Raw genomic sequence first — 25,700 nt, 5'->3', positions numbered from 1 at the left:
GCTGCATCCCAAACTGGGGCATGGGGGGCCGGCAGCTTAGCTCTCCTCTTTCTCAGGTTCCTCCTTCTCATCTTCATCATCCTTTTCTCCCTTGAGCTTCTGGCGAGCAAATTCCTCGATGACAATGTCCTCCTCGCTGGAAGGGAGAGCAGAGCACAGTGAGGCCACAGGAGGAGGGGAAATCCCTGCTGAGCCCAAACCCTGCTCCTAATGGGGACAGAGCAGTGGTCACCCCGCCCCTGTCACCCCACTCAGAACACTGCACACAAACCCAGGCCCCACCACCACCCAAGGACCTGGGCCTGCAGCTTCGGGTGGTTTTTCACACAGTATTTTGCATTTCCAAGGGAAAACAAGGAAAGGAAAACAAAGAGCTGGGTTACCTCCTTGAGAAAGGCGGGCAGTGAGTGACAGCGAGGGAGAGCACAAAGTGAAAAGTAGGGGAGAAAACAGTAAAAAAGAGTCAGCAAAAGAGATTCCAAAAGCTTGGGAATGTGAAATGATTTGGCAAAACCTACATGGAGCCATGGTGGGTACAGACCTAGAGATTTGCTCTTTGGAATTTAAAATGTTCTCACTGAGCTGGGAAAGGGATGGTGTGAGAGGGATAAGTGTGAAAGCCTGGAGCTACAGCCTGGTTTTCCATGCCCCAAATCCCAGTCCCCACATCATGTTGCAGGGTGTAACCAGATACAAAACCTTTGGCAGGGCCATGGCTGTCAGGAATGGATTTGGCACTGCAGCTTCCCAGAGGGAAGCAGCCCCAGCTGTGGCTTCAGCTGGGATAAGTTGATCTGGGAGGAGAAGAGGCCTCTGGTGCTGGGGAATGTGCAGGGGCACAGGGATGTGACTTCCAGCAGCCCAGGGAATCTCTGTGCAGGGACCAAGACCATGGAGACATTTTGTCCAGTGATGGCACTTGTGGCTGGATGACACTGCCAGATGCTTCTTAGGGACAGGGTGAGGTCTGGGCTTGCAGCTGCTGTGGCTGCAGCAAGGGGAGCTGTCAAATAAGCCCTGGAAGTTTGCAGAACACATCCCAGTCCCAGGATCTGATCTCTCCTGCTACCTCTGGGAGTGGCTGCTGTGACACAGGCTCAGGACTTTGACACCTGGGTGGTTTAATCCAAGGATGTGACCTCGAGGCGGGATGTCACATCCATCTGTGATGGATCTGTGTGGTTTGTGTGTTAGAGGGAACATCTCTTTACCTTGGCTTAGCTGTATTCCAGTGTTAAGCACAGGGAGAAAGGGATAGGGAGAGAAAAGATGTGCAGGTTAATACAGAAAGGACATTTCACTGACAGCTCTCCTCAATGCTTGGGGGCATTTTTCTGGAAAGAGGGACAGTGGGAAGGGTGCTATGGGGAGGACATTCCCCACCCTGCTCCAGGACACAGTGGAGGTGCAGCACAGCTGGACAGCTGTGCCCATCCCATCCCAAGAACTCCTCCCACCCCAGTCCAGGACAGCTGGACAGCTGTGCCCATCCCACAGAGGGCAGAGCAGGCCCCTGGGCAGTGGGGCAGCTGCAGCAGAGTTGTTTTCACCAGCTCCCCCCTGAACCAGAAGTGCCTCTTCCCCACTGATTTTTGGCAGCATCCCACACGCAACTCACAGTCATCAGGCTTCGGGTGCATGAGGATGACGGGCATCTCCACCCCAACATCACTGGAAGGAAAAGCAGCTCTGTCAAGGATCCTGCCCAGCACAGCCCCACGCTCAGCCCCACAGGCAGCTCCCCTTACCTGGCAGTGAGATCCCCCAGGATGCTGTGGCAGCAGGAGAGAAGGGACAGAAGTGAGCCAAGGCAGAGAAGGGGAGGTATTAGACTGTGCTTTATACTGAGGTGGAAGTTGGTTGATGATAGGGATGGTGGGGTGGGGGTCAGAGAGCAGCCCAGTGACCCCAGGGGAGCAGGGCAGGGAAGAGGGGGCCCATGGTGAGAGTGCCCTCTCATTTCCCCGGGGTACAAAATCCCCCAGCACAGCCTGAGCTGATGATCCCCGGTTCCCATGCCCACAGAGCCTCACCCTCCTCGGGACACCACCAGGTTGACCTTCACTTTGTAGGACACCAGGATGCCCAGCACCTCCTTGTCCATGCCAGGTCTCAGGCTAGGAAAAAGGCAGAGGGGGACAGTGAGAGGGCAGTGCTGCCTGCAGACCCCGTCCACTCCCTCCATGGCAGTTCCCAGGGTTTATTTGTGTCCAGCAACATGTGCGATGCACTGGGGTTTAGCAGGAGAGGAAAGCAGAAGGGAGGGAAGGGCACTTGGGTGAAGCCACACAGGAGCTTCTGGAGGCCTCTTCCAAGACAAGGCCCAGCCCTGCAGAGGGATCCAGGAGCTTTGAACAACATTGGAACAGGGAAACTACATCTCTCCTGTGGGATGGAGATGTGGGTCTGTGACAATGTCACAAAATCCCTACATTTTCCAGCAGGACAAGGTGGACTCAGGGGTCCTTGGTGGGAGCCCAGAGCATCCTGAGCAGGGAGAAGTGGAGGAAGGTGTGGTGGGGAGCAGGGGGAGCTCTTACATTGTAGTGGAGGCCAGGTTGGTGTCCTCATGCTTGAGTTTGCCATCGAGAGCGAGGCCTCGCTTCTGGCGGTTTGATGAGAGCAGAGGGGTCACTGAGTATGTTTTGGTGAAGGTGGAATTGGCAGCCACAGTTTCACTGGAAGGGGGGGAGAACAGGTCAGAGCCAACCCCAGCCTGGGGGTGCTCAGCATCACTGCAGGTACCTGTGCAGTACCATGGCCCTCCCCATGCAGCTGCTGGGCCATTTCCTCCTTTCGTTCCCTCTCTCTTTCCCCTCTATAACCACTTCTTTTTTTCTCCCTCCCGCCTTTGCTCCCTCTCTGCTCATTCTCAGGGGGGCAGAGGCTGTGTCTGGCCTCAAAAATGCAAAGTGAGGAGATGAAGAAGCCTGGCAGCAGCTGTGCACCTTCCCCAGGGACCTTCCCAGCCACCTCTGGCTTGTGCTGGTGGGACTTGTCCACAGCCTTCCCTGTCCTGTGCACCTGATTTTTGCTGCCTGGTGTAAAACTGTCACATCCTCTCTCCCCATCACTCTCTCATCCTCCTCCTCTTCCTCATTTCTCTTTCTCCCTCTCAGAAATGCCACATCCCCTCCAGGCCCTTGTCCCTTACTTGATCTCCTCGCTGCACACAGTCTTCGTGTATTTATCCAGGGAATACAGGACCACGTCTGTGATCTGATCCACTGGGGACAGACAAGGGGGAGCCGTGTTGGTGACATGGCAGAGGCTCACGGTCCCCATCTCTGGCAATGATGGCTGCTGGGACATGTCCCTTCTGCCCCTCTCTCACCTGAGATCTTAATTTTTTTCACAACCTTGTTGGTGGTGTTGTTGATGTTGACGGTCACATTGATGGGGTCTCCGTGGTAGTAGATCTGCAATGGGAAAAGGCTCGGTGATGTGACCAGAAGTCCTGGTCCCTGTCCCTGGAGGGCACAGTGTCCCTACTGACCTCCTTGTCCAGGGAAGCTTCGAGGTGCAGAGGTTTGTCTGACATCATGAACTGCCGGGTGGTCTCGGCTTTTGGGGCTGGCCCCGTCTGCGCCGGGGCGAACTGGACCTTGCGGATGATGAGGCGCACGGAGTTCCTGTGGGGACAGAGGTGACACCCCCAGTGTCCCCCACAGCATCAACACAGCCTTCAAGGGGTCACAGGGATTCTTTGGGGACACCACAGTGTCTCCAGCCAAAGGGTGAACGTTTCAGCTGGCTCTTAGGATGTGACACAGGGACCACTTCCCCAATTTTGGGCAGAATTCCCCATCCAAGCACAGGCTGACAGAAGGTCCTCAGCCTGACCCCTAAGCTGATCACCCCAAAAAGATCCTGTGGTTTAGTTTTAGGGCCAAAAAGGAGGGGAAAGGGATCCCCTGAAAATACCTCTTGTGAATTTTCTCCTCCAGATTTTCAGCACAAAATCCTTTGACCTCAAAGTCCACACCACAGGCCTGGAGGAAGATAAATGATCATTGAGCATGAGGGGCTCAGAGCTGCCTGACCTTTAGGTTCCTTTTCTTCCTTCTTTCCCCCATTGCATTCCCAGAGATCCTGATGCTGACTCCAGCCATCCTCCCTCCCCACCCCTCACCCCATGGGCCATGAGAATCAATTCTCATTTTTAGCACCCCACAACTCAACCCCCTACCATGGAGGACAGTCCAGAGGACACAGGTTGGGGAGAGCAGCTCACCTTTCCCACATCATCTGGCCCTGGCTGGAGGGTGATGGAGCAGGGCAGGTTGGTGGCAATCTGGGAAGAGCAGGGAAAGAGAAAAAAAAAGGAATAAAGGGCATGTTCAGAGCAGAGCCCTGGTGACACCATGGAGCTGCGTGGCCGGGAGGGGCTGAGCACACCCTACCTCGAAGGTGAAGGGGTAGGCGTTCTCCCCGAGCTTCTTCATCAGCTTCTCCTGCAGAGGAGTGAGGGTTTTGGGGGCCTGGTCTGGCACAGGAGGGTACAGCTGGGTGGTCAGCACGTAGATGTCCTTCCTGAAGGTCAGGCCGATCACGTCGAGGTCATCGCGGCCGTAGCGGAAGGCGCAGGTCAGCGTCACATACACTGAGCCAGGCAGGAGGGGGACAACGGGAAGGGTGGGAGGGAAGGGAGGCACAAGGTGAACAAAGAGGCACAAAAAATTATTTCAAAAACTCTTCAGCAGAAATGAGACTTCTCAGGACCTCAACACTAAATATGAACAGGATCCCTCACGTCCTTTGCTGCTGTGGCCCCAACAGACAGTGAGCTGTAGGTGACAAGGGGCAGCTTTAACCTGAGCACAGTCCCGGGTTGCTGCTGAGCTTTGAGCTGGTTCCATCCCCTCCCCTCATGCTGCATTTCTGTATCAATACCTTTCCTGTCCTTTAGGTACTCAGGGTCGATCAGGCAGACACCATCTGCAAACAAGCAAAAGAAGGACCGGTGAGCTCAGCTGCCTGGGAAGATGTTTGCTAAAACACAGCTTTTTAAACCCAAATAATCCACTAACTGAGAGGAGCTGCTGCCAAGGAGATGTGATGCTTCCTCCAGCAGTGTGGCTGGATTGTTTTGCAAAGGGACTTTTCCCCTTTCCCCACTATTTTTCCTAAGGACATTTGCAGGAAAACAAGACATTTGCTCCTCCAGAGCTGCTCCTCCTGCTCTGCCAGCAGCCCACAACACTGGGACTGGAATCCTCAGCTTCTCCTGCCTGTGCTTCCCCCTCAGTGCTGGGCACAGCCCCACTCACCTACAGATTCCACTGAATCCACATTATCCACATAGTCTCTCTTCCCCAGGTAGAGGGAAAGCTGGAAACAGCACACGGGGAAAGGGAGGAAAGAAGCAAGTTAATGTTTGCCATTGAATTGGCCCAAATTTAGAAGCCCTGAGTTGTGTCATGGGGTTTGTCACCAGGCTGGACCAGAATCACCCTTAAGGGGTCATATCAAGGTATTTTTTAATTTGTGTTTTGAAAAGCCAGTCCTGCAGTGGCATGATGGCAGATTCAGGAATCAATCAGATTTCAAAGGGAAGACAGACCCAGCCTGGAGGGATCCCAGCACAGCCCAAACCTTGGGCTGGCCACACCAGGAGACAGGGCACAGAGACTCACCTTGCTGTTGGGGCTGGTCTTCTTGAAAACCCTGTGGAGAAAACAGAGATAGATGCTCAGGAACACCTTGGACAGGGCTGGATGGGAGATGATGGACTGCCCTACAAATGCAGTGCATCACCAAGAGCTACACCAGGGTGTCCTGCCCCCAGGGAATTCCATGTCCTGCAAATTCAGCACCAAACCCACCCTGTGTGGCTACCCCAGATGTGCTCCTGAGCTCAGGGTGACCATGGAGGAATGAGTGGATTTTGTGTCTTAAGGGCAAATGAGAAAGACCAGCACAGAGCTCCATGACAGCTCCATGGGAGTTCACATTCCAGCTCCTGGGAGCAGCAGCTGAGTCGAGCTGGGGTCTCACTTTCCCACTCTGCTCCTGCCCTGCAGTGCCCTGCTCCATCTCAATTCCATTTAAATAAATCAATAAAGACACTTACTTTGATCCCTCTGCCATTTTAAGTCAGTGCAGGAATCTCCAGGTGGAAATCTGTGGGGTGAAACAGGGAACCGGATGAGGTGCTGGGAAAGAGACAACCCCAGCCATGGCCACCATCCAACATCCTGCACATCCCAACAAACTGCAGAGCCCTCAGGATATGGCACTGCCACTTTTGCAGAGCTCAGGAGCTCCAGGTTTGGTTTTGGGGCAGCACATGGGAGCTGAGCCAGCTCCTTGTTCCCAGCCAAAAAGGTGATGAAGTGGGAGAGAGCAAAGGGGAGAATGAAAATGCTCCAGAAAAGAGTAAGCATGGGGTGATTCCCAATGGAACAGGTTCAAGGCCAGGAAAGGCAAGAAAATGAACAAAAGGCCTTACAGAGTCTCAATTTTAATAGTTTTTCCTGTCTGCTGGAAATTAGCTGTCGCAACTCAGTGGTAGAAATGGGCTTGTTTTGTCTTGTCACTCACAGGCTGATGAGGAAAACACAGGGAGAAAGGTCAGGGGAAACTCAACTGCCCCATGGAAAGAGGGGTCTCAGGGCACAGGGTCCCTCCCTCCTCATCCCTTTATTCTGGGAGTGGGGCTGGAGCTGCCCAGCCCTGCCCAAGCTCTACTGGCTCGAGCCTGTGTCCAGAAGGAACCTGTAAAGATCCCACTGATCACCAGCTGATTCTCCGGGATATTAAATGGGATGAGCTCAGCCTCTTAGGGATAGACAGCTCTGACATGAGCACAGCTTAAGCCCAGGCAGGATTTTAAGCCCCAGGGGCACGTGGACAGTTGCCTTTGAACACAACCTCAGGGATGCTGGTGAGAGAGAGGAAATGGCCATGGGGGTGAGGGGATGATTCTCTTCCCCACAGGAAGATGAGTGCCAAGATCAGGATCTTTGAGGCCCTTGGGTGCTGTGAGATGTGAAATTTGGGAATCCTCTCAGGGTGAGAAGGTGCAAAGGGAGTGGGAGGAGAGTTTGGCTCCTCCAGATAGCAGGAATTGGGGATGAGACAATGAAAGGTGGAGGGGAGAAGAGCTGAACTCCTGCTCTGCATCTCCCAAGCCCCAAAGAGGAGACTCAGACCCTCCCTGGCTTGGCCCATCTGTCCCACACCACTACCCGACCCCTCCACCACTGGAATCCTTCGTGTCCACATTTTCCCCATTTTTCATCTGCAAACCACCCTTCTTCCAGCCACAACCCAACACCAGTGTCCCTGCTCTGTTTTCCAGACCCTCAGAACCCTGCAGCCCTGGCAGGGCCCTGGCAGCGCTCACCTGGCAGGTGGATGGACAGACAGACGTTCTCCTCTTCCTCTCCCAGCACGTCCCAGTGCCACCCTGTCACTACGGGCTGCTCCCAGTCCTGCAGCTTCTTATATCCCCCCCGGCTGTCCCTCCCCTGGCATCTGATCTCGCCCACTCAGCCTCGGCGGGGCTGCAGGGGGTGTGTGTCTGTGGGAGTGCTCCAGGGAGAGGGACTTGCGGGAAGAATCCTATTAGTTGATTAATTGGGGAGACGCTTCATGAGTAAGAGTGGGCTATAAATAAATCTCTTGCTGGAGCCCTGGGAAAGCAGCTTAGAGGGATTGGCAAAGTGGGCTTAGGAGCAAGGTGATGGTAATTGAGGTGGAAGCTCTGCTCCTGGTGGGAAGGGGTGTGGATTCCCACAGGGAGCTCCTGCTCCCATGGCAAGGGGAGATGGGCTGGGCCTGGGGTTGGATGGAGATGGCAGAGAAGGAGGGACCAGCCTGGAGCTCTCCCTCACCTTCCTGGCTGGATAACAGAAGGATGGAGGCACAAGCAGCTTCCTGCATGGCCAACATGCCCGTGTGGTTGGTCACCTAGAGGTGACCTGCCATGGCCCAGGGCACACAGGACACTTTCCTTGTGGGGATGCTGCTGTGCAAGATGATGAGGTGAGGGCAGGATTCACCCTCCCTGAACCATGAGGGAAGGAGCAGCCTTCCCTAGGGGGTGGGACACAGAGCTGCCATTGTCCCCAGCACAGCCTGCTCAGCCCAGCATCATTTCATAACTCCCAGGCTGGCCTTGCCTGACCCAATTAGTGCATCATTACCTCCAGGTTTGCTGCAGCAAAGAGAAGACTGTGGAAAGCCCAAAGTGGCTCTACCTTATGGCTGCCAGGCAAGCAGAATTCCCACTGCAACATTGTCCCAGCCACAGCTGTTGTGTGGGAAACCCTTCTGTGAGAATGGCTGTGGGGCTGGCTCTAGGGATGGGGCACAAGGACAGCCCAGGGCAGCTACAAACTGCTCCAGCAAGGCCCCACTCATCCTCCTCACCCCCACCATCACCCAAGACCTTCCTTTGTGGCTGCACTTGGTTCTGGCTCAACATCCAGAGCTGAGCACTGGGATCAGGATACCCCTGGAGGAGCTGTGCCTCCTCCCAGGACCCTGCATCAGCTCAACAACATTTATCACCTGGGTACCAACTCCTCCCAAACACAGCTCACTTGTTCCCCCATGGCCACTGGGAGCTGCCATGCCATGCCCAGCCATGCCCAGCAGCCCCACTGCCAGGGCTTTAGCTGCCAGCACACGTTCCCTGGGGCCAGGACTTGTGATCTCTTTAATTGCACACAGGAGAGCAGCTTAGGTTCCAGATTAACGGGCGCTATTTCTGCCACAGTCAGGGGGACACGTGAACTGTGACCTTCACACTGGCAGGTGAAAGAGGAGGAGGAGGAGGAAAAGGAGGAGGAGGAGGGAGTTGGACACTTGGACACCCTCAGCCTGGCCAGGCCCCCCAGCATTGTGCCCGGGGCACCTAATCCTGGGCTTTGTTTGTGGCTCTTCTTACAGTCTTAATGAGTGCCCTGTGCCTGGGGCCACTCACTGGCTCTGCAGGGTCTGCACAGTGTGGTGAGATGGAGAGCAGGGCTCATCGTGGGTCCCTTCAGCTCAGCCTAATCCCAGCTGGGTGGATTCAGCCTTGTTCAAGTTGGGGGGCAGATAATTCCCCTCCCTAAACAGTGGGGAGATGGACAGAGCCCACATCCCTTCCCACACTCACACTGTGCTCCAGTGCTTGTCCAAGCCAAGCACCGGGAAAGGAAGCAGAGTTCAAAATAATAGGGAAATGAAAGAGGCTTTCTTCCTTTTTACATCTGTAATGAAGGGCCAGAGGTTCCCCTCATCCCACCATCCCTCCAGGTACATGCATACTGAAGCACTGCTCAAACAGCCACTTCCAGAGGGGCAGGACACTGGTGGATGTGAGGCCGGTGGAGCATGTTGGGGCCCGGCTTCATCCCTCTGTGTCAGTGGACAGTGCCCTGGAGCATCCTGCCTTCCCAGGACAGGGCCATGGTGCTTCCTGCACCCACGGGCTCTGGGGAGAGCCTTGCTGCAGCCAGAGCCCCCAGCAGTCTGGCCCCTGTGAGCCCACGTTGCCTTCCCAACCTCACCTGTGCCCAGGTGCCAGCAGAGCTCCCAGGTGCTGGCACGGTCCCAGCTCCGCCTCTGGCACTGCACACCACAGCCACCTTACGTAAACAGAGCAGGCACTGCTGATTTCCCAAAGCCCCTCAGAGCTCCAGGTCTTCCTCCCCTGATCCGGATTAAGCGGCATGGATGGCATTAATCGGGAGACAGGCACCTCCACGCCTGCCAGGAATTACTGCCGTGCTGTTAAGTAACGGGAGGGAGCAGCACTGGTGGGCCCGGGGCTCCAGCAGGATGGGGGTCTCCAGCCCCACACAAACCTGCCACCCCTGTGTCCCCACGGCAGGGGCTGGGCAGAGCTGCACCCGCTGCTGTGTGACCAGAACACCACCCCAAAATCAGCTGGGTGGCCCAGCCTCTCACCGGCCCGGCCACGGGTTCCTCCCGCGGCTCTCCAGGAGGAAGCCTCGCACGGGGTTTTGGCACATCTCTGCTGGAGGGCCGGGGCACGAGGTGGGGGGAGCAGCCCCTCAGCGTTGGCCCAGGGCTGCAGGGATGTGCACTGGTGCCAAAGGTGGGGAACATGCCAGGAGCGTGGCCCGGGACAGGGCTCCATCCTCATCCTCCTCCAACAGGAATCTGCTTCTCCATCTATCCCCTGAGAAGCCCTGAAGCTGCCAGACACTTGGACAGCAGACGGTGGCTGCTGCTCATCTGTAATTAATTGCTGCTAATCACCCTGGCAGCTCGAGCTGTGTGGGCTCGCTGCCTTCCGGCCACGAGGAGCAAAAAAACCTCTGGAGCTGCGGTTCTGTCCGAACCCTGCCCTGCTGAGAGAAGTCTCCCTCCTTCCCGACCCCTTCCCGGGAGTCCCAGAACCCAAATTCCCTCCCGCCGGCAGGCAGGGCGCACACAGCTGTGGTGACACGAGTGTCACTGTGCCCGCCGTGGCTCCGTCTCTCTGTGCCAAGGGCAGAGCTCGGCCCCAGCGCGGGCAGCAGGTCCCCAGGGGCGGGCAGTTCTACCCAAACATATTTCAGGGGCTTTCTGCCATCCTGCACCACTGGCAGCGCCTTCTCGCAGGGTTCTGCCCATCCCGCATTGCCGAGGGGGATGCGGAGGGAGCAGATGGGGGGGAGCGCGCTGCGGGAGTGTCCCCGCTGTCCCCGCTGTCCCCGCTGTCCCCGCCGTGCCGAGCCCCGGTGGCGGGGCTGGAGGAGGAGCGAGGAGGCCGCTGCCGGGGCTGGGGAGAGCGGGGCGCACGGAAGGAGGAAGAGGAGCGAGCGCGGTGGCAGCACAGCAGCAGCAGCGGGCGGGGGGAGCCGGCCCGAGGGTCGGGAACCCAGGGCATCGCGGTGGGCACTGCGTGACCCCGAGCTGCCGTCCCCATGGGCAGCCTGACCCAGCGGGGCAAGCCCAGCAGCATCACGGCTCCGCTGCCGCTCGCCTGAGCCCCAAAAGCTCAGCTCGCTGCCCACAAGAGCCACGGGAGCCCCGCACGGAGTCTGTGAGGGACGGTGAGTGTGTCGGGTGAGGCCGGACCCCTGAGTGCCACCAGCATGGCCTGTCCTCGCCGTGCACCGCGGCAGGATGGTGGCCCAGGGCCACTTTTCCTGTGACCCCCCGACAGGAGAGATGCTCTCGCTGATCTGTCCCCGTGCTCCCTGCAGGCTGATTATCCGGTCCCCCAGCCTCCAGCAGCTGTCCCACGGTGGTTTTGTCACACTGCCTGGCCGCAGGGTCCCCCGTCCCCGCCAGCATCACCTCGGTGGCTCCCTGTCACCCGCCGGGACCTGCAGCCAGCACCACGCTCGGGTACCGGAGGCGCGGTGTCCCCACGCCACTCCCTCCTTCACCCGCCCCAGCAGCCCCCGTGAGCGCCAGCAGCCCCTGCTGAGCTGGATGTGCCGCCGGGACGGGGACACGGCTCGGCAGGATGGCGACAGCAGGGTGGTACCACCGCGACATCAGCCAGGTGGTGGCCGAGGAGCTGCTGGCCAAGGCTGGGCGGGACGGCTCCTTCCTGGTGCGGGACAGCGAGTCCGTGAAGGGGGCGTTTGCCCTGTGCCTCCTGTGAGTCCCTGCCCTGCCTCTGCCTCTCCCCTGCTCCTGTCTCCTGCCCCTTGCCTGCCCCTCTCTGTGCCTCTCCCTGCTCCAGGCACTGCCAAAACCTCATGGAAGAGCCTTCTGCAGGGATGCGAGCAGGGTGAGCGGGGTGGCAGCTCCCTGGCGCCGGGATTTGGAGTGATCCCCTGATCAGGGAAGTGGAGGGGTGTCCTTGGGAACAGGATAAAGGCTGGGCCCACAGCTCTGCCCAGCACCATGGCTGCTGAATGGATAACCCCAAATCCAGGGCACACTGAGCTGTTTTAGGCTGCCTGCTGGGCTGTGAGCAGCTCCTATGCTGGGGTTTGGGGCTACAGTCCCCAACATGGGGCCTCTTGCCATGCCCACACCTGGAACCAGAGAGAGCACGGCTGCCTGCACCTTTCCTGCTCTGCACCTTCCTGCTCTGCACCCTTCCTGCTCTGCACCCTTCCTGCTCTGCACCTTTCCTGCTGCCTGCACCTTTCCTGCTGCCTGCACCCTTCCTGCTCTGCACCCTTCCTGCTGCCTGCACCTTTCCTGCTGCCTGCACCCTTCCTGCCTGCTCGTCACACATCTGTGTGGGCAGGTTTGGCAGGATGCACCCCCTTTCCTTCACTGGCCTGGCCCTTTGTGTGGGACAAATCACAAATTTGGGCACTGGGGGTGCGGAGCACGAGCCAGAATCCAGGCACAGGATGGTGGCACGGGCAGGGATGTGCAGTGGCCCCACAGGCAGCATGGCAAAGGTTCTATCTGGCCAAAATCCATGGCTCTGTGGGTACCCCAGTGAGAGCTGGTGGAGTCATGGCTGCCCCGTGCTGTTTGAAAGCAGGGGCACACTGCACATCCTCCCACAGACCCCGAGCTGAGGGTGATGATTTATTTCTAGAAATGCTCGCTCAGTTCCTCTCTCTGCAGAGGACGTGGGGTGTTTGTCTCAGGGCTGGGCCCCCAGCGCTGCCACGGTGCCCTGGGCAGCGGAACGGGGCCCCTCACCTGCTCTCTCCAGGTTCCAGAGACACGTCTACACCTACCGCATCCTCCCCGATGATGAGGGGCTGCTCTCCGTGCAGGTGGGTGCAGGGGGGTGCAGGGGGGTGCTCCCCCTGCCCTGGGCGGTGCCTCGGGGCTGGGCGTGGGCAGGATGCAGCTGTGCAGGGCCCGGGGTGCTCATCCCCCTCCCGGTGAGGTGGCATCAGCCTGTGGTTTGTTTTCTGCATGAGCTGCAGGATGTAGGCGCTCTGCAGCCCCTCCAGCTCGGCCCCCCTCCTCAGCACAACTGCATCCTGACACTGTCCCCTCCTGCCACGTACCCTGTCACAGCCTGGCCACACAGAGCCAGCCCCATGGTCCCCACGAGGTCTGTCCTGCCCTCGCTTCCATGTCCCCTCAGGGTTTCTCCTGGTACCCAGCTCTCTGCAACTGCCCTTTCTGCCCCCTGAAAAGATCATCCTGGGTGTCCACAGGGAGAATCCCTGTCTGCTGAAGGAGGCTGATGTCTCTCCATGCTCTTCCACGCTCCTCACCCCGTGGGTCCGGTGTCCAGCTGGCCCTTCCAACTCACCACGGGCACATTTTGAGGGCCAGAGTCACTGGACGCAGCAGGCTGGGGCTGCCCTGGCAGAGGAGGGGATGTGATGGTGCTTCCACTGCTCTGCCTCCCCAGACCATCCAGGGCATCCAAACCAAGTGTTTCCTCACCCTCCCCGAGCTGATCGGTGCCTACCAGCACCCCAACAACGGGCTGGTGACCCCGCTGCTGCATCCCGTGCTCCGGCCGAGGCCGGCCGAGGACTCGGGTGAGCCGGGGAGGGGCCGGGGGCTGTGCCGGGCTGGGAGCGGGGAGGGTCCTGCTGAGCTGCTGCCTCTCCCCGCAGACGGGGAGGATGCCCGAGGCTGGGGGCACACGGTGCCGTGTCCCGGGGCTCCTCCCTCCAGCCGGACCCACATCCCGCAGCAGCTGCAGCAGAGGCTGCAGGAGCAGGTCCGCAGCAGGTAACGCACCCCTGCCCGCCCCGGGCGATGGGATGGCCACACCCGGGGGGGATCTTTATGTCCACCCCTCTCCCAGCCCGGCCAGTGACTTCATGGGCTTCATGGCCGAGTACCTGGCCCAGCACGTGCAGGACCTGGAGGCTCTGTGCCACGGGCACCCGCAGCTGCGGCACCTCAGCACCGCGCTCGCCACTGCCTGCCGGGCGCTGCACAGGTCAGCGGCTGGAGCGGGGCCACCGCCCGCGGCCACCCACCTTGTCCCCGTCCCCTTTCGGTGGCTGAGTGTCCCGTCAAGGCGCGGGAAACGCCCACAGCGCCCCTCGCCCGCTCTCTCTTCCCCTGCAGTGAGATCGACTTCACGCTGGCCGGTCTGGAGACCCTTGCCAGGGTGTTCGACCCCCCTGCGTCCCCTCGCAGCCCGGCCAGGGAGCAGGTGAGTGCCTCCACAGTCCCCAGGGACCTCCACATCTTGTGGTGCAGCCCAGACCCACAGCGAGCAATCCGCCAGCCCAGTGCCACCGTGCTGCTCCAAAATCATCCATCCTCCCCTTCAGGGTTTCCTGAGCAGCGATTCAGACCTGGAGCTGCTCCTCAACAAGATCTCCACTGTCAACCACCTCCTCTCTTCGCTGGAGAAGAAGGTGCCTGATCCCAGTCATGGTGCAGGGAGAGGCACAGCTTCCCCTCCCCAGAATTAACCCCTCTGACAAACCAAGCTCCGGGGGCAGCACAGCCAGGGCTCCCAGCACACTGCCCGTCTCTCTGACAGGTGCTGAAGTCACTGCAGGAGACGGTGACAAGGCACAACCTGGCACTGCCCAGCGTGGCCGTGGCCCCCCTGCCAGCTGCCAGGCCCTTGGCTGTGCAGAACTTCGAGGTGAGGCTGGGGACACGGAGGGACCCCGGTGTCACTGCTGGGCAGGGCAGGTGTGGGGACAACTGCAGAGCCACGTCCCTGCGTGCAGGTGAAGGTGGGGAAGTCCCAGCGTGCGGGCGTGACGGTGGATGTGGAGTCGGGGACAGTGACCATCACCAAGCGGGGCAGCGGCTCCCCGGAGGAGGTGATCCCGCAGGATAAAAGTAAGGGGCTGCTGCTCCTGCTGGCTGCCTGTGGGATTCTTTGGGGCTGGAGGGTTCCCTGCCATCGGCCTGATGCCACAGGGATGGGCCACATGCCCTGTCACACCCCAGCCCCTGTCCCACACTGCCCTGTGGTGGGAGGTGGGGGGCCATCATTGACCCCATCATTCAGTCCTGCAGCTGATCAAGTACCAGAGCGTGCAGAGCAAGGTGAGGCTGGTGTGTGCCCGTGAGAACCAGAAGAGCCTGAGCAGGGACTTCATCTTCCCCAGCGCGCGGGTGAGCGGCACCAGCCGTGCCCACGGCGTGTCCAGGGGGAATACGGGGCCCTTGGGAATATGGGGAGCAGCAAACCTGTGGTCTCAGGACTGAGACCACCCCTGAAAGCTGGCTCCTACACCTGCGGGTGATGTCCACCTGATCCTGGGATGCTGTACCCCACATCTCTCTAAGACACCCTCACCATCCTGCAGAAGAGAGAGGCTTTTTGCCAGCTGCTGCAGCTGATGAAGATCCAGCATTCCAACCTGGATGAGCCTGAGATCATCTCGGTGTATGTTGGGACGTGGAACATGGGTAAGGGGCCAGGAGAAGGTGGCCTTGTCCTGGGAGGTTCTTGTGGCTCTTTGTGAGCCTGGCTGAGTTTTGGGAGATGTCTCAGGAAACCTCAGCTCTGAGCTGGTTGTCAGTTTGAGGAAGAGGCTGGAGAAGAGACCAGTCTGGCTGCCATGGGCTGTATCCATCTAGTCATGATCCACTCCCTTGGAGGGTGTTGGGGAGACAGAGGAACAGGGATATCACAAGAGTTTTGGGTTGTAAATCCCAGCAGCAGTCTGGGATTCACATGGCTGATCCATGGGGTTGGCACACTGCTTCCCACCCCAGGCAGCTCCTGGAGACAGCAGGGCCTGTGCTGGAGAGGAGCTGGGGAACCTGGCACGTCCCTCCCTGTGACCCGTGTCCCTGCCCGCAGGCAGCACACCTCCACCCCGCTCCCTGGCCTCCTGGCTGACCTCGAGGGGCTTGGGGCGCACGCAGGACGAGACCACGGCCTGCATCCCCCACGACATCTACGTCATCGGCACCCAGGAGAACTCCCTGGGCGACCGCGAGTGGGTCGAGTTCCTCTGCGCCTCCCTCAAGAGCCTCATGGCCATCGACTACAGAGTGGTAACGGGGGGCACAGCCAGGTCCCCGACAGGCCTGGGGGGCTGGGTACCAGCAGCCATCGCCCCACGGCTCCTACCCCAACCCCCAGGTCCTTCCCACACCCCAAATCAGCCCAGGGAACATCGCGTGCCCCACAGACTCCATGAGTGCTGACCCCAGGAGTCAGGGATGGGTTGCTCACCTAGCTGCGAGTCCAGCCCCATCCTCCATGGCCGTGGGGCTGGATGGGGGCCCAGGCTCACCCCCTGCCCCGCCACAGGTGGCCCTGCAGTGCCTGTGGAGCATCAAGATCGTGGTGCTGGTGAAGCCGGAGCACCAGCGGCGCATCAGCCACGTCCACACGTCCAGCGTGAAAACCGGGATTGCCAACACACTGGGTAGGGAGGGGATGGGGCAGGGAGATGACCCCGAGGGAGGGGACAGCCTGAGGGCCAGGACAGGACCTCTGGGTTCCTCCAGAGCTCAGTGGTGGCACATCCCTGCAGGGAACAAGGGAGCTGTGGGCGTCTCCTTCCTTTTCAACGGGACCTCCTTCGGCTTCGTCAATTGCCACCTGGCCTCTGGCAGCGAGAGGACCCACAGGTGATGCAGGGATGGGGAGGATGGGGCTGCCACGGGGCAGTTGGGTGTCTCAGGGGGCTGGAGGAGCCCTGAGGGGCTATGGGGCTACCCCTGTCCCCAGCTGTCAGGAACAGAATGAGAGTGAGGTGTCCCCCTCATCCGGTGCTGCTGTCCCCACTGCAGGCGAAACCAGAACTACAGTGACATCCTGCACTCCCTGGCCCTGGGGGACAAACGGCTGGGGGGCTTCGACCTCACCCTGCGCTTCACCCACCTCTTCTGGTTCGGGGACCTCAACTACCGCCTGGACATGGATGTGCAGGTGGGAGCCTGCAGGGGCCAGGCTGGGGACAGCGGGGGGAGAGGAGCCCCAGGGGTCATTGTCCCTTCCCTGGCACAGGACATTCTCACCCACATAGTCAAGAAGGAATTTCAAGCCCTCCTGGCTGTTGACCAGCTCAACCTGGAGCGGGAGAAGAACAAGGTGTTCCTGCAGTTCAGTGAGTGTGGGGACAAGGGCACTGCTCCTCTTGTTGACACAGCGGTGCCAGGGTCCCCATGGCCCTCTCCTGTGTCACCCCCTGCTCTTGGGGGTCCCCTCTCCTGGCACAGCCCTGCACAAAGTGCCCAGAGCCTGGGGTGCCTTGGCATGCTCAGGGCCAGCTGTGGCCAGGCATGGCTGTGCCAGCCATCGGTGTGAGCCTCCCGTGGGGACCATGATACCCCATGGGGACAGGCAGGGACCGTGTCCCACGTGCCACTGGCGTGTCCTGATTCCAGGTGAGGGTGACATCTCCTTCCCTCCCACGTACCGCTACGAGCGGGGCACCCGGGACACCTACGTGTGGCAGAAGTCCAAGCCCACGGGGGTGAGTTCCAGAGGCTTCCCTCCAAGCAGGACACTCTGGGGACAGGGACAGCCACTGAACCAGCTGCTTTCCCTATTTCTAGATGCGGATCAATGTCCCCTCGTGGTGTGACCGCATCCTGTGGAAGTCACACCCGGAGACCCATGTGGTCTGTAACTCCTACGGTGAGTGAGACCCCGAGGACAGAGCAGCCAGGGGTGGCCAGGACCCTGGAGCTTGGGGACCATCCACAGCTGTCCCTCCTGCCACCCAGGCTGCACTGATGACATCTTGACCAGTGACCACTCACCCGTCTTTGCCACCTTTGAGGTGGGAGTGACATCGCAGTTTGTGCCCAAGGAGGGTAAGGGTTGAGGTCTGTCACCCCTAGGGTCTGGTTTGGGGTGAACCCTGGCACACCCTGACCTTCCAGAACCTTCCTACAGCTCCCGGCTCCAGCCCCGAGGCGCTGGCCTGCATCGAGTGGGAGAGCATTGAGGTGATCCTGAAAACCACCAGCTGTAGCAAGTGCTACATCGAGTTCCACTCCTACTGCCTGGAGGGTGAGGGGTGCTGGAGGGGGGCTCTGGGGGTGACCTAACGTGTCTGGAGCTGTGTGCCCCTCTGTCCCCCCCAGAGGTGCAGCGGAGCGAGGAGAACACCTCCCAGAACTGTGACATCCCTGGGTTCCTCAAGCTGCTCTGGTCCTCCAAACATCTGCCTGTGGTGCGCAGCCCTGGAGCATCCTCATCCCCATCCCTGCCCCTGGCTCTGTACCCTGAGCCCCAGGAGGAGCTGGAGCTGTCACCACCCCCCAGGACAGAGCCCCCCTTGCCCCTTACCCCGTGGCAGCCCCCCCGAGCCCCCCCTCTCTGTGCACAGCTGAACCCCATCCTGCCCGACCTGGAGTACCTGGGGGACCAGCACCTGCTCCTCAGCATCAAGGGCGTGGAGAGCTGCGAGTCCTACGGTACGTGGGGTTGGTGACACCGGGGCCACCACGGCGGCATGGGGGTGCCAGGCGCAGCCCCCCAGGTTACAGCCTGCTGGCTGTGAGGTTGGTAGCTGGAGCTTGGCAGGAGGAACCCTGGCACCCACCGTGCTCCGGGTGCTGCTGCTCACGGGGGGCTCCCGTGTCCCCCGAGCCCCGGGGGCTGCTGACGTTGTGCCCGCAGGCGAGTGCTGCCTCGCCCTGAGGTCAGCGATCGGCACCACGGCGCAGCAGTTCGAGACATTCCTGTTCCACCGTGGCGAGGAGACGGGCTCCGTGCGCGGCCGGATGCGGGTCCGGGTGCCCCGGGGCCGGTGCGGCACCCGCGAGAGGCTCTACGGTAACGGCGGCGCACGCAGCCCCTCCCGCTGCCCTCGGGGACATCCTGGGCCACGTTGCCCTCTGGTCCTGGGCCGTGGGGTGAGGCCAGATCTCCCTGCCTTCGCAGAGTGGATCAGCTTTGAGGAGGAGGATGCTGAGCCGGCGGCAGAGCCCCCGATGTGCCCCAAGCTGCCCCCGCAGCGCCTCAGGTAGCCCCGGTGGGCTGAGCCGCTCCGGAGCCCCAGAGCGGGGGGATGCTGAGCCCTTTCCCTCTCTGTGCTTGGCAGGAGCCGTCCCCGCAGCCTCCCGGAGCCGGCCACCGGCTACACCAACCCCGCTTACTTCATCTTGGAGGGAGTGCCCAACGCGTGTCCCCCGGCCCCCGGAGGAGCCCCCAAGAAGCAGGCAGAGCGCCCGGCCGGGGCCCAGCCATGCCGGAGCCCCGCTGGAGAGCGGGTCCCGCTGCCCTCAGAGGAGGAGCCATGGTGTGGCCGGCCCCGCTGTGGGCCACCGAGCCCTTCCCGTGGGCACCCACTCAGCCCCTCCAGAGCCGGCCACCACAAGAGACCCAAGTCGGCCGTCCTGACGAGGGACACGGTGGGGCTGGGCGACTGCTCGCTGTACGGGGCCACTCAGCTGGACCAGGTGTCACCGCAGCGCAGGGGGGACAGACTGTTCCAGAGCCACCACGTCCTGGAGCCGCCACCGCGGCCCTGCCGGGAAGCGCCGAGGCCACTCGGGAAGCGGGGAGCGCTCGATGCTTCGGCCCTGGAGGCTCAGCCTCCTCCGCCCGCCGAGCCGCAGCCTGCCAGGATGTAGCGACAGCCAGGATGTGCACCCTCGTGCCCTGGGCAGCTGCTCCCTCCTGCTCAGCCGCTGTTCCCGGAGGGATTTCCCTTCAGCCCAGCTCCCGAGGCCGCTGCGCTGGTTCCCTTTGCTGTCACCGTCCAGAATAAAGTGTCAGCCCCGCGTGCGTTTGCTCACCTGGTTCTGCGAAAGGGCAAGGGGAAAAAGAGCCAGGTGGGGAAAACACCGGTTCCCGGTGTCCTGGATGCTCCAAAGTGTTGTCCCCCACCTCTCCCCGTTCCATGGGAACCCTGCGCACTCCAGCCCTCGAGGCTGCCCTTGCAGCTGCCGGGTGTCTCAGCCCTTGACCCCCTCGCTCTGCCCTGCCTAGCACAGGGAGCGGGTTCCCCAAAATACCCCGATCCCGCAGTGTCCCGGCTGCGCGACACGCGAGGCGGCCCCGGTTTTGGGAACACGATGCCCGGGCTGGCCTCAAGGTGGCAGTGGCCACCTTTGTCCTCAGGATTGCCCCGCAGGGCTGGGGGCACTGCGGGACCCCGGCACCCACCGGGCAGGGGGGGCTGCCCTGGGGCGGGAGGGGGGCCACGGGCCCCAGGGGTGGGGGCTGTGACCCTCTTGGCTGAGGGACTGTGATCCCCTGAGTGAGGGGCCGCGGTCCCCATGGGCAGGGGGACACAAGCCAGGGGTGAGGGACTATGGACCTGGTGGTTGAGTGATCATGGTCCCCATGGGTGGAGAGATGTGGTGGCCATGGGCGGGGGGACACGGTGCCCATGGGTGAGGGGCTATGCCCTGGTGGTTGAGGGGCCATGGTGCCCCTGGGGAAAGGGCTGTGACCCCATGGGAGAGGCCGCTGTGCCCCAGGTCCGGGGGCTGCAGGTGGCCCAAAGGCTGCGAGGGCAAGAGAGGGATGGGAGCTCAGTGGGGCTGAGCCCTGCGGCAGCTCCTGCCTCCGCCTCCGCCCGCCTCCAGCCCTGCCTTCCCTGGGCACTTTGTTCCCGGTCCCGGGAAGCGGGAGCGGGCACACTGAGCACGGCAGGGCACGGCCAGGGCCGCCCGCAGCCCCCCGGCATGGCCCGGTCCCGCGTGGGGAACAGGCTCTCCCCGTGGGGGCCCCACTCCTGAGAGCTCCCAGGTGTGCAGGTGAGCTGGGGCAGCCCCTGTTTGGTGACAGCTGGGACAGCCCTGCCATGGTCACACAGTCCCAGCTGGGCTCCGGGGTGAGGGGCAGAGGTGGGATCCGCAGGGCTGGGTGGGTGCAGGGTGGGGTCCAGCCACTTCTCACTGTCCTTCCTCCACCCCCAATTCCCTCTGGACATCCTCCTCTCTAACATGCCACCTCCTTCTCTGAGGCCTTCATGCTTCCCAGTGTGGCCCCCTCCTCGCCTTTATCCTCCTCTCCTTCATCCTCCTCTCTTTCATCCTCCTCTCCATCCCCCAAATCTCCATCTCCTCGTGGGTTGAAGCTGCTCTGCTGCTGCCGTGGCTCAGCCTGACACTGTGGGCTCCTGCCTGTTCCCAGTGAGGTGAGGGACAGGGACAACCCAGCAAGGGTGGAAGGGAACCTTCACCCCCACCCTGCCCAGGGTCACCTCGGGGCAGGGGATGGGTGGACAGCAAAGGAAACACCCAGCCCCACTTGTGTCCCTGGGGAGGTGTCCCAGCAGAGCATGCCCTGGCTGCTCTTCCAGGCGAAGGGAAGGATTGGAATTAGGTCACATCCCCTTGTGCCGGGGCTTTGGCTGCACCAGCCACGTGGGGATTAGGGACAAGGGTCCTTCTGCAGGATGTTTTGCATAATTCTCCTTGTTTTGCAATTTCCAAGGGCTTAGGCAAGGAGAAAAGCCCTGTTTTTCCCATGTTCCAGCAGCAGCCAGTCCCAGGCTCACCCATCCCTTGGCAGCTGCTCCAAAATCTGCTCTCACCTCCCCTCTCCGAGCTCCTGCCTGCTGATCCATGATCCCAACACCACGATTCCCATCCTGTCCCACCAGCAGGCCTTTGGCTCCAGAGCAGAATCTGCTCTGGTGTTGTCCCACTCCTTCATTTTACTGGAGCCTTTCCAACACCTCCATGAATCCTCAGGGCTGGGGGAACCCTGCTGTCAGCAGGGCCAAAGGACAGTTCTGGCTTGGGCATGTCTGCAGGACCAGGAGCCAGGGAAAAGCTGCCAATCTGGTGGCCAAGAACATCATGTGCCTTCAACGTGTGTCCCCTGCCCCTTGCCACTGGCCCATGGCTATTGCTGCATTTTCCAGGACCCCTTGCTGCTTCCTAGAGAAAATCAGAGGCCATTCCAAAGGCACCACCCCTGGGGGATGTGCCTGCCATGGGCAAGGGATTCTGCAGCATTCCTTGTACATCCTCAAAACGGGCAGAACAAGAGCATCACCTCTTCCTGCAGCCCCTTCCATCTCCCTGCTCCACATCCTTTCCCTGCAGCCCCTTCCATCTCCTGCTCCAACAATCAGTGCCAACTCCTGGCTCACACCTCAATCTCTCCTCAAAAGCCCATGGTCAAGGATAGTTTTGCTAGGAATATCAGCAAGGAATAGGAGTGGGGCTGGTGGTGATGTGCCCTCAGGCTAGACCGATGTGATTCAGTAATTTCAATCACTGATTTTGGTTGTGATGACGCTGAGGAAGCAAGAATCCTGTTAAAATATAACTTGCCAAATGTCATCTTCTGCATTTCTATATTTCGGTGGTTATCCTCAAAGGAATGTGCTTGGGAATGGTTAAATCCCACTGCTGACTGTGCTCAGGCTGTATCAGCTGCCAGAAGCCAGGTGCCTGTGCTCTCCTCTGAGCAGTCCACAGCTGCTCAGGACTTTTCCTTATTCATGTTTCACACTTGATTATTAACTTTTATTTACTGTCTACCCCATATCTTAATTGGTTGGTGACCTGTGTCATGCGCACTGATTTTGGACAGTGAACCTGCGGCAGCTCTGCTCTGGGCTCAGGGCTTTGTGCTCCTTCACACTCGGAGTTTGGAAGAGGAAACCGAATCTCCTGGTCCCTCATGTCCTCAGCAGCTTGGGGACACGTGGCTGCTGGGCCAGGACCACCACTGGCACCTCGCTCGCAAGCTCAGGCTTTCCTATCGCCTGATTTCCCTCCTGGTTCGGGGAAAACAATCCAAGTTCTCCCCACTGTTAATGTTTGATCAGGACCTGCCTGTTGCTCTCTGAACTCATCCCTGCAATAAAGGCGAGAGCTGTGGCAGGCCAGGAGCCGCAGGGTGTTGGATATGGGCCCGGAGCTCAGCCCGCAACTCAAACAGAGCCCTGGGAGCACGGCTGGAGGGGCCCCCGCTGTCCCATCTGCCTGTGAGTCATTTATGGGCATCTCTGTCAACCTCAGGTGTCTCTCCAGGCAGGGCGTGGCAGGGATGATCCCACAGATACACCCGATGGGATATTCCTGCTGGGAGAAGCCTGCACATCCTCAGGGCAAAGGGCAACAGGACAGGGATGATGAGGGAGCCAAGGAATGAAGAAGGCGGAGAGGATGTGTCCTTCCACCTTGTAGCACCAGCTCCAGCTGATGTTCATCCCTGAGCCCCAAGTCCTCCCCTGTCCTGGTGCCCATCACCTCCTGGGTGAGCTCTAGACAAAAGGAATTGGAGATGTTCCCACACTCCCTCCATCAAACATGGCTTTGGCTACACCCTCATCTCCACCAGCAGCACAGCAGCTCCTGCTCCCAGGTTACTTATCCAGTCATCCATCCTCCTTTGGAGGAATCATTTCACCAGGGGCAGTGGAGGATGACTCTCACTGGTCCCTTGCTGGACACCATGGTGGTGGCAGACCCTTCCCTTTCCCTCGAGACAAGAGTTCTGAACTTTGACAGTTTGTCCTCATGCCGACTTCCCACAGACCCCAGCCTTTGATCCTAGCACGGCACAGGAGGGAACGTCCTGCCCGCTTTGTGAACTTGAGCTGGGACTTGGCTCTGGCAGTTCCTCTCCGCAGGGCTTAGCTCATCCCTTCCCTATGGACAACACCCGGCAGCCAGCGGCTCCTCGCTGTCCGGGGACACTCTCTCCCAAAGGCTGCTGTAACAGCCCCCTCAGGATTTCTCTGGGCCACACCACTCCCCTAGACGAGCCTTTCTTCTCCTCCCAACTTTCTTCTCCTCCCAACTTTCTTCTCCCAAGGAGCCCTCTGGGAGCAGCAGAATTGTCAGGATGGTGCCAATTAGGCTGAGGCAGCTTCCAAGAGGCTGCTCCGGCCCCGGCTGGGGGCTGCTGGAGCTCATCAAGGTCTCGTTGTTCAGAGGCCGTGGGGCTCTGTCCCCGATGTGGGGCTCTGTCCCCTGCCATCGCTGCAGTGGTTCAAAGGGGTGATTAATGGGTAATTAATGGGTGATTAATGGGTGTCAGTGCAGGGGCTGCGGAAGGGAGGCTTTGCTGAGCCCACTCCCCCCACCCCCAGCTCCCCACAGGCCCGAATGCACAAGCTGAGAAAAACCAGAGAACCATCAAAGTGGCTGGAGCTCCTGGAGGGGGAGAAAATCTGGCAGCTTTGGCTTCCATCCACGCTTTGTGCCTGACAATGGTCATGATCAGTGACTAGTGTGCTTTTATGAACTGCTCCCTAGGTCTGGCTGGCACAAGATGGCCACTCCAGTGAGGATGTTCCCAGTTTCCCTGTGGACACCGACAACGGCTCCCTGGCCAGGAGGGAGCAACACCACAGAAGCACCCGAGGCAAAGTGTGTCTTTGACGAAGAGTTCAAGTTCATCCTGCTGCCCGTCTCCTACGGCATCGTCTTTGTGGTGGGGCTGCCCCTCAACTCCTGGGCCCTGTGGATGTTCATCTCCAGGATGAGGCCCTGGAACGCCACCACCACCTACATGGTCAACCTGGCCCTCTCGGACACGCTCTACGTCCTGTCTCTGCCCACCCTGGTCTATTATTACGCCGACCGCAACAATTGGCCCTTCGGGACGGGGCTTTGCAAGTTCGTGCGCTTCCTCTTCTACGCCAACCTCTACAGCAGCATCCTCTTCCTCACGTGCATCAGCGTGCACCGCTACATGGGCATCTGCCACCCCATCCGCTCCCTCAAGTGGGTCAAGACCAAGCACGCCCGCATCATCTGCGTGGCCGCCTGGCTCGTGGTCACCATCTGCCTCATCCCCAACCTCATCTTTGTCACCACCAGCTCCAAGGGCAACATCACCCTGTGCCACGACACCACCAAGCCCGAGGATTTCGACCACTACGTGCACTACAGCTCCTCCATCATGGCCCTGCTCTTCGGGGTGCCCTTCCTGGTCATCGTCGTGTGCTACTGCCTGATGGCCAAGCGGCTCTGCAAGTCCAGCTTCTCCAGCCCCGGCCTCCGGATGCCCTCCTACAAGAGGCGCTCCATCAAGATGATCATCGTGGTGCTCGCCGTCTTTGCCATCTGCTTCGTGCCCTTCCACATCACCCGCACCCTCTACTACACCTCCCGCTACTTCCAGGCCGACTGCCGGACCCTCAACATCATCAACTTCACCTACAAGATCACGCGGCCCCTGGCCAGCATCAACAGCTGCCTCGATCCCATCCTGTACTTCATGGCTGGGGACAAGTACCGGGGCTGGCTGCGCCGCGGGGCCGCCCAGCGCCTCCGGCCCATGCCCACGCTGGACCTGGCCCTGGTGTCACCCTTCACAGACAATGGCACGGGTGGCAGCCACACGGCCAGCGTCACCCGAGGCACCGGGACCGCGCGCAGCGGAGGCGGCTGCTGAGGGTGTTCTGGAGCCTCAGCCCAGGGCTCCAGGACCTGCAGCCCCTCAGGGCTCCCTGTGGGCGCTCTCAAGTCCCCAGAGCTGAGCTGTCCCTGCCCAGACCTGCAGGGCGGAGGGCTGGAGGCCACAGGTTGGTCCCAGCCCTGCCCTGGGGGGCCGTGGGAGGAGGGTGCTGGTGCTGGTCAGGACAGGAGAGCCACCAGGCACTCATGGGAATGGGAAGGACACTGAGGAGGCTCTTTTGGGGCAGCAGGCTGGTGCTCCATCCCTGGCACTCCTGTGGACACATGGGGCTGACAAGTCACTAAAGAGAAGGGACACTGGTGCCTCCCTGGACACAGCTCTTCCAGAGGGCTCAGTGGTGACATGTAGGGACCAGACTGAACCTGGGGACAGAGCCCACCCTGGGTGGGTTCTCAGAGATGTCCCTATCACACTGCTGGCCTTGGCAGAGGGGGAGTGACATGGCCTGGGGCACTTGCTGCCCACGACTCCCAATAAAGCCCCTTCTCCTCTCTGCACACAGGCCTGTTTCTCCCTGCAGCATAAGGAAGAAGGACAGGACAATCACTCTCACCCCAGAGAAAATCCACTGGGGCAGGTCTGG

General features: G+C 60.3%; 3 protein-coding genes across 4 annotated transcripts; 2 read left to right on the top strand and 1 right to left on the bottom strand.

Moving 5' to 3' along the window:
* Positions 1–36: 36 nt before the first annotated feature.
* On the bottom strand, positions 37–12,636 carry ARR3 (arrestin 3). The gene is made up of 18 exons (XM_058848154.1): positions 12,603–12,636; positions 6,074–6,123; positions 5,637–5,667; positions 5,271–5,331; positions 4,894–4,938; positions 4,404–4,603; positions 4,235–4,294; positions 3,925–3,992; positions 3,497–3,632; positions 3,335–3,419; positions 3,155–3,227; positions 2,541–2,678; positions 2,034–2,117; positions 1,749–1,772; positions 1,619–1,671; positions 1,212–1,221; positions 384–386; positions 37–136 (listed from the first exon to the last, which is right to left on the bottom strand). Exons 2-18 carry the CDS (start codon positions 6,088–6,090, stop codon positions 37–39), a joined length of 1,188 nt encoding a protein of 395 aa, XP_058704137.1. The 5' UTR covers positions 6,091–6,123; positions 12,603–12,636.
* Positions 10,756–19,495, top strand: LOC131583736 (phosphatidylinositol 3,4,5-trisphosphate 5-phosphatase 2-like). 2 transcript variants are annotated; one of them, XM_058848147.1, is made up of 26 exons: positions 10,756–10,997; positions 11,151–11,553; positions 12,578–12,641; positions 13,235–13,367; positions 13,446–13,563; positions 13,640–13,777; positions 13,909–13,996; positions 14,118–14,204; positions 14,333–14,440; positions 14,529–14,643; positions 14,816–14,922; positions 15,117–15,219; positions 15,617–15,813; positions 16,073–16,190; positions 16,299–16,395; positions 16,558–16,696; positions 16,775–16,874; positions 17,155–17,243; positions 17,326–17,407; positions 17,497–17,586; positions 17,669–17,785; positions 17,860–17,948; positions 18,105–18,192; positions 18,398–18,553; positions 18,662–18,743; positions 18,822–19,495. In XM_058848147.1, exons 2-26 carry the CDS (start codon positions 11,417–11,419, stop codon positions 19,351–19,353), a joined length of 3,174 nt encoding a protein of 1,057 aa, XP_058704130.1. In that variant the 5' UTR covers positions 10,756–10,997; positions 11,151–11,416; the 3' UTR covers positions 19,354–19,495. The 2 variants fall into 2 exon arrangements, with proteins under 2 accessions (XP_058704130.1, XP_058704129.1); XM_058848146.1 differs by having other exon boundaries at positions 13,235–13,563.
* An 842-nt stretch (positions 19,496–20,337) lies between these two features.
* On the top strand, positions 20,338–25,664 carry P2RY4 (pyrimidinergic receptor P2Y4). The gene is made up of 2 exons (XM_058848153.1): positions 20,338–20,484; positions 23,950–25,664. Exon 2 carries the CDS (start codon positions 23,966–23,968, stop codon positions 25,091–25,093), a length of 1,128 nt encoding a protein of 375 aa, XP_058704136.1. The 5' UTR covers positions 20,338–20,484; positions 23,950–23,965; the 3' UTR covers positions 25,094–25,664.
* The last annotated feature ends 36 nt before the right edge of the window (positions 25,665–25,700 follow it).

Source organism: Poecile atricapillus, chromosome 12, assembly GCF_030490865.1.
Source record: "Poecile atricapillus isolate bPoeAtr1 chromosome 12, bPoeAtr1.hap1, whole genome shotgun sequence".
Classification (NCBI taxonomy): domain Eukaryota; kingdom Metazoa; phylum Chordata; class Aves; order Passeriformes; family Paridae; genus Poecile; species Poecile atricapillus.
Note: the sequence above shows the minus strand (reverse complement) of the source record. Positions and strands in the feature narration are given on the sequence as shown.